Source organism: Xiphophorus couchianus, chromosome 19, assembly GCF_001444195.1.
Source record: "Xiphophorus couchianus chromosome 19, X_couchianus-1.0, whole genome shotgun sequence".
Classification (NCBI taxonomy): Eukaryota; Metazoa; Chordata; class Actinopteri; order Cyprinodontiformes; family Poeciliidae; genus Xiphophorus; species Xiphophorus couchianus.
The window spans coordinates 4,871,981-4,879,001 of record NC_040246.1 but is presented as its reverse complement, the minus strand read 5'-3'; the positions used below and the strand labels follow the sequence as shown (position 1 = coordinate 4,879,001).

Below are 7,021 nucleotides of genomic sequence, written 5' to 3'. Positions count from 1 at the left end.
AGTTTCAAAATGACAGAGCATTTCCAGAAACCGCCGGCATGCAGAGCCCAGCAGCAGACTCCAGGGACCGTGTGAGAAAAATCTGCCTTTTTGGCCGAGGAGGGATTGGGAATGGAGAGCTGAACAACAGAGTAAATATTTGGCAGTGGAGGGCTCTTGGAAGCGGCAGAGTGCCCACTCCGGCTGAAGCCTGTGGGTGTTAAATAGATTAAGGGGGCTGCTGGGTCATTGTGGAAAGAGAAATTCCCGCTCTTTGGACACGACTTCTTCTTTGCTTTTTGCGTGTTTTCGCTCTCCAATCGAGTGGCCTGTGTAAGCAATCCACTTCAGCAGACCACGAGGTAGCTACTGTATTTCCCAACCATAAGGTACACTGAAAAGAATAGCAATGCTGTATCAAATTCTATGTACTTTATCTGGTTAGATTTTAACAAGTTATTTGTAATTAGAATTTAAAAGAATTCTTGTCTAGCTATAACTATTACATTTTCTTTTCCATATGGTCTGTCCTACTTTCAAAGGGAACAAAAATAGTAATTATTTGGGATTAAGGCATAAAATATTTCTGGAAAAGTAATAAACTTTCTAAATCTACTGCTACAAAGTGGAACACACACAGTTTCCCTGACAACCGCAGCTAAAATTTGCATTAATTTGCAAGACCACAGGGTTTAAGATGCACCGCTTTCTAGTTTGTTTAGCAGCATGAACAAGCTAGCTTAACATTAGCATTATCACTGTTGCTTAACTACCTAAACCTGGATATATATATATATATATATATATATATATGCTTCCTGTTCCAACACCAAAACTTTTTCAACTTGAGCAGATATTGGTTTTAATAGTTAATGTTTAATAGTGTTCAAAATTCATTTTTATAGTGTAAGCATCCACAAGAGAATTAGTCTAATAATTTTTTCCTTAATTTTTTTTTATCAGTTTTTGTTTGTTTGATTCACATTGTAATGTCTGCAGAACAGCAGCAGAGATGGAGATTATATTCAAACAGTTTGGGGGAAAAAAAGAGAAGAAAAGATGCCGACTTTGCTGAGCTTTGATTCTAAAGGGAATTTAATGCGACCTTAATCACACATGTAATATTGCTCCGGCCCACAGACACGGGCGGCAGGAGACGCGGAGCAGTAGATAATGTCCCAGATCCCATTGAGCTCCATTGAAAACCATGACAACACAGAACAAGCTCAGATTTATTCCGTGAAGTTAAAGCACATTGTGTCGGGGCGTCAATCAGCCATTATAGCCGGACTGAACAAATGCAAAATCTTGACTGGAACAAATGCTTCCAACGGGTCTCGGACGCGGGGCTACATTTTCCTCCTTTGTTCCCCTCCTCTGGTTGGCATGTATTGGTGTTGCTCCCCCGCCATCTCACCCCCTCTATTTCTCGCCCGACCACCCAGGACGCCCCGGGGAGGCAGGTCCGCCACCACCACTCTCCTCCTCGGCCCTCACGGCTGCACCTCGCCGGAGAGGACGAGGCTCGATGTGAGCGAAGGAGGAAAGAAAATTACGCATCACATCAGGCTGGATGATTTGGAAAAAGACAAAGGAAAAAATGTTAGGTGAACTTATATCTTATAGATATTTGGTTCACTTGAAATCATGATTTCTTATTTATTTATTTATTTATTTAGAAAACTCTTGTTCAGTGAAATCAGAGAAAAATAATTAATAGGGAATTTGCAATTTTTTTGTTGTGTTATGCGCTAGCAGAGTGATTAATTGTTGGTGATTTGTTTTGCCTGCTAATTAGATCTTGCTTGGAGGGATCAATCACTGCAAGGAGATTAAAAAGGACCGACTGGAACTCAAAGTGATACGTCGCAAGCACGTAAAAAAATATATTTTTAAAGGCATTAAGCACTGCTGCTGAAAAGTGAAAGATATAAAGCACGTCTAAAAAAAAAAACCGGACGTCTGTTGACGTCCAGTAGTGTTTTAAATCTTACCACAGTTTGGAAGAAATAAACTAGCCTCGCTTATAACGTTTTAACATTTTTTTTATTGAGGTCAGATAAAACTTAATAAAGTCCAGTTCAACGGAGCCACAGACTGTCCGATCCGAAAGAACCGTAGAATGACGTCACTTTTAATGGATACGTTTCCTGTCAGTTAAAAGTTGCGTGCGCCACAAAAGTTACATTTGGAGGCCATTAAGTCTTAGCTAATAAAACTGGATAAACTTTAATCAAGCCTGTTGCTTTCTAAATATAATGTTGATGATTTTGATTGTAAAATGGTTTAGCAAAAAAAAAAATAAATAAATTTAAAAAAAGCTTAACATTTAGATTAGGATTCGACTAAAAATGTCGATTAAGCCAGCTGTTCGCTAGCTGTTCTCACTTTCTCTCACTTTCCAGCAGGAGTGGCTGAAGTGTTGTATCATCAGTAATATCCCATCTTAATCAAAGTAGACATTGACTTGTTTGGGAAGGTTTCTGAGCTGGAGCTAAAACTTTATTTTTTTTTTTTTCCTGCTTCTGCTAGCTTAGCGATGCTAAAGCTAGCATGCTAGCAAGCTTCAATATTTTTTTAAACCCTCATTAGTTAATTGAAAATTAATTCTTTTTTTTTATTATTATTGTTTATTAACATGGAGGATAAAGAAGAGTACTTTACGACTGATACTTAAATGAATGTTTTAAAAGACTATTCTGGACTGGGGAAATAAGAAATAATGCTGCTTCAAATTGATTTATTTTGTACGGCTACATCCGTGTATTTTTTTATCAAAATACAAAGTGAGAAAATAAATTGATTCATTTAAGTGATTTGAGTAAGATTATCTTAAAAACAAATTCGATTTTAAACATTTTTTCTTCAGTTTCTTCACTATTGCATAAATTCGAAAAAAAAAATTTCAGTGCACAACAAAGTTTTTTTTTGTGTTTTTTTTTAAGTTTTCCACATTTTTTTTTTTCTAGGCTGAATAAAGACAATAAGTGGCCGATATGTAACATACTTAAAAATACGTCCTGCGACCGGAGGGAAGGCAGAGCAAATGGGTTTTGCGAATTGTTTCAAACTGTTTCACGGCCTCCGACTTGTAGGCCTCGTCAGCACAACTATTAAAACAAGCGTTTAATTCTCGCATCTTATGACCGGAAGAAGCCATATATTATCCGGGGGAAGAAAACCCCCCCAAAAAAACAACCTCAGAGCGCATCCTGTTGGAATGTTTGTGAATCCTCCGCCGCCCATAAAGCGCCATAAACTTCTCACGCCTGTAAGCGATCCGCACATTAGCGGCGCATTAGTTAAACCAACTCCGCGGGCATCACGCTAATTGCTCACTTTGTATGCAAATATTGGACACGTTGTTTGGACAAGAGCAGGCGGGAGAATTGGGGGGAGGGGGGGGGGGGGGGATACGGAGGGGTGGAGGAGGGTGGAGGGGCTGATGATGGGACAGGCTCTGTTGTCAGTTGCCACCCAAGACGTGATTCAGCTCCAACAATCACCATTATCTGTTCCTCAGTTGGACGATACGGGACGAATCTGTAATGATGACGAGTGTTTCCTTGGCTCTTTGTTGAGTTTTTCTTTTCTCTCTCTCTCTCTTTTTTTTTCTTTTTTCAACGTCCACACCCAGCGGTCATTGGTGACAGCACTCCAGCCATTCAGGTAGTGAACGGAAGAGGGAGGCTTTATAAGCGAGCGGCGCATGGAGAGTGCGGTTTGTGTAAACACTGAGGTCGGCGCTGTTTTGACACGCCGCAGCAAAGTGGGAGAGGTTTACTTTTGAGGACTCGGTTCCTTTTAATGCAAAGAAAAAGGAAGAGAGAGACAGAGAGAGAAAGAAAGAAGGAAACAAACCTCGGATTGTCACTGAGTGGTACGCGATGACTGGTGCGCCGAGCAGGTTCAGTTTTTCCGTCAGGAGCATCCTGGACCTGCCTGAGCAGGATGCGGAGGCTGCGCCGCGGTCCTCCTCGGTTTACTCCTCCTGCTCCTCCAGCTCGCCCTACACCTGCTGGGTGGAGTGTGATCGGAGCCCCTGCATGTGTGAGTTGTTTGGTGTTTACTGGCAAAATGCATTTCTTAAAAGAGCAAAATATAAAGGATTGCGCCAAAAACAATATTAGCCTATTTCTTCTTGTTTTCCCTCCAGCTTCTGATGAGGGCAGTTTCGAACCGTCCCCCGACTCGACCAAGCCGGATGACTCGTCCCTGGACTTGGAGCCGGTTGGGAGGATCAAGAAGAGCAAGAAGCGCCGCGTCCTGTTCTCCAAAGCCCAGACCCTGGAGCTGGAGAGGCGCTTCCGCCAGCAGCGCTACCTGTCCGGGCCGGAGAGGGAGCAGCTGGCCCGGCTCCTCAGCCTCACTCCGACCCAGGTGAAGATCTGGTTCCAGAACCACCGCTACAAGATGAAGAGAGGCCGGGCGGAAGGCGCGCTGCCGCCGGACGCGGACATTCCGCAGCCTCCGCTGCTGCGCAGGGTGGTCGTTCCGATTCTGGTCCGGGACGGGAAACCCTTCCACACCTGCTTCATTGAGGCGGACAAAGCCAGCTGCCTGACCTCTCCCGCGCAGCCTCATCCTCAGGCCGTCCCGTTCCCTTTAGCCTTCCCTCCTCTCCAGCATCCCTCCCCCGGATCGCTTTCGTCCCGGTACCAGCAGCACTTTCCAGCCGCGGCGGCCTCCAGATTCGCCTGGAGGAACTTTTGGAGCGACTTGGTCCCTTTTGCCCCTCTCAAATGAAGATCCTCACCTGAATGCACAAACTCATTTAGAATGGCATCAAATGTTGTCTAAATGTTTTACACATTTCTGAGCTACTCAAACGTTTAGATTCACACTTTAGAGCGAAGAATATTTTGCACAATTTTTTTTTATGTGTTTATTTTTGTACAGCTGATTCTTGGTGCAGCGCGTAGGACGTTTTTTTTTTTAAAGTGATAATTCATTTGTGTGTATTTTACTTTCCTGTGTTTTTGAAATCTTTTAATTATTTGTATCAATAACGTTTGCTTTCTTTCCAGTAGGTAGGGATGTGTATTGTAAGAAAATCAACCTTTAGTCTCAATTTTACAAAAAGAAAATGTGTATTTTCTTTTTTCTTTGTCTTCCAGAAGACTTTCTGTCAAGTTTAAGTTGTTTATGTAAAACAATTATAAATAAAATCACTTATTTTGGATTAATACGTTTTAGAGTAATGTGTTTATTTTACATGTGAACTCTAGCTGCACATTGGTTTGGTAAATTTTGTGTCATTTCAAAACATTTAATATTCACAGATGCGTATATTGTCCAAACAGGATGATAAATTAAGAGTGATCTAAGAAGCTTTTATGATGTAAAAAAAAAGAAAAAGAATAAACCTAATTATGCAGCCAAAAGCTGAGCAAACATCTCGTCTAACAGAGCTGGATCTGGTTAAGCATGAGAACACCCGGCCTCTTTTATCACAGCACCACGTCTGGTACCAGGAGCTGCTTCTGCTTCGCTCAATTAAGTTTTGTTATTCTGATGAAAGTGCACTAATAAAGTGCATCAGCATTATTCCGGAAATGTTAGTATGTTTGGAGCAAATGTGGCTTTCAAAGATGATGGAGTATATCATACTATTTACTCCACATATCTGTCACTTTTTCTTTTGGTTTTGTTTTTTTGTAAATGTGATTGTTTAGAGTTAATTACTATTGTTTTTGTTTTATTTATTTATTCTTTTTACATGTCCTGTCCTTGTGTGTTTCACAAACGGCACGACGGGTCTGGATGCCCTACAGCGTTGAGTCGCATTTGTTCGGCAAAAGCTTGAATTTCCAATATTTTAACTCTCGTCTGTTGCAACTGTTGCATGAGGCCAGAAAAACGGGGCTGTGTTTGATGATTTCGGACGACTCGGATTTTAGGCAAACCATGAAACAAGCAGAGCTGAGACGAAACGTTCTCAAGGAAGCATGACCACTCTGATCGTCGGCCTGAAATACAAAATAATAATAATAATAATAATAATAAAAAGCCTCTGCGTTTAAAATCATGTTAGTGCCTGGGGGGGCGTTCGCTTCCACGCCCCCTATAATGTTGTTTGCTCGTCCTGTGACCCCGCAGCTCATCGTCCCTGTCACCTGGCCCTTTGTCCCCATCGCTGGGGCCACCTTGCCTCACATATGGAGGGGCCTGGCCGAACCCCTCTGCTCGCAGCATCTCCCCTTAAACGCTCCCTTTGTGCGGGTGTCTTCCCCTGAATGGACCATTGTACCTCCACCAAAGGGGACAGAGACAAAATCTTTAGTGTTTCAATTCTCGTGATGTTTAATCAGTCCCTGAGACAAATTTATGAGCTTTAACCGCACAATGGTGTTTTAGAGCATCTCTGGGGTTTAAGGGTGACAAAGACAGGCTTTTAGAGGTTGCCATTGGTTTTTTTAAGTTAGTCAGAAGAATTGTCTGAATGGGCCGGGCTCGTATTGGTCTGCCCATCCTATAGTTTTACTCGCTGGCCTGCCGTGGGGGCCCCCGAGGAAAGTTAGGAGATGCACGTAAACTGGGCCCCTGAGAACGCTGGGTGAAGTTGTGCCACATAATTTGTTTATAACATTTTGATTACCGGTACTCACCGTCAGGGTTAGAGGAAAAATATATTTTTGGATTAGATTTTCAGGTTTAATACAGCTGAAATTTTTTGTTTGTTTGTTTAGGAGTTTCATTCTGCTATGTCTCTTAATTATGATATTTTGTGCTTCCTTTTGCCGATTTGGCCGCTGGTGTTACCTGAATACCCGCATTTTAGTCATTTTAATGTTTATGTCTTAATGTACAGATTCATTTTCAAAATCGCTAGGCTAACCTTTAAAATGTTTCCTTTAAAAGATTTTAGTTTCCAGTTGGAAATAACACCACGGGGTGAGATCGGCGCAGACCCAGTGAAATTGACCTTCAAATTCAAACGTCTACGTGTGCAGCTCCCTTCACAGCTACCGACACACAACATTATTTAAAACAGTAAGTAAATGTTTGATGTGAATTGTTTCACATGTTATTTTCTGCTATA

The 7,021-nt window shown here is 41.9% G+C and overlaps 1 protein-coding gene across 1 annotated transcript; it reads left to right on the top strand.

Annotated features, from left to right (window-relative positions):
• The first annotated feature begins 3,435 nt into the window (after positions 1-3,435).
• On the top strand, positions 3,436-5,070 carry nkx2.9 (NK2 transcription factor related, locus 9 (Drosophila)). The gene is made up of 2 exons (XM_028000018.1): positions 3,436-4,029; positions 4,136-5,070. Exons 1-2 carry the CDS (start codon positions 3,867-3,869, stop codon positions 4,723-4,725), a joined length of 753 nt encoding a protein of 250 aa, XP_027855819.1. The 5' UTR covers positions 3,436-3,866; the 3' UTR covers positions 4,726-5,070.
• Positions 5,071-7,021: the final 1,951 nt, after the last annotated feature.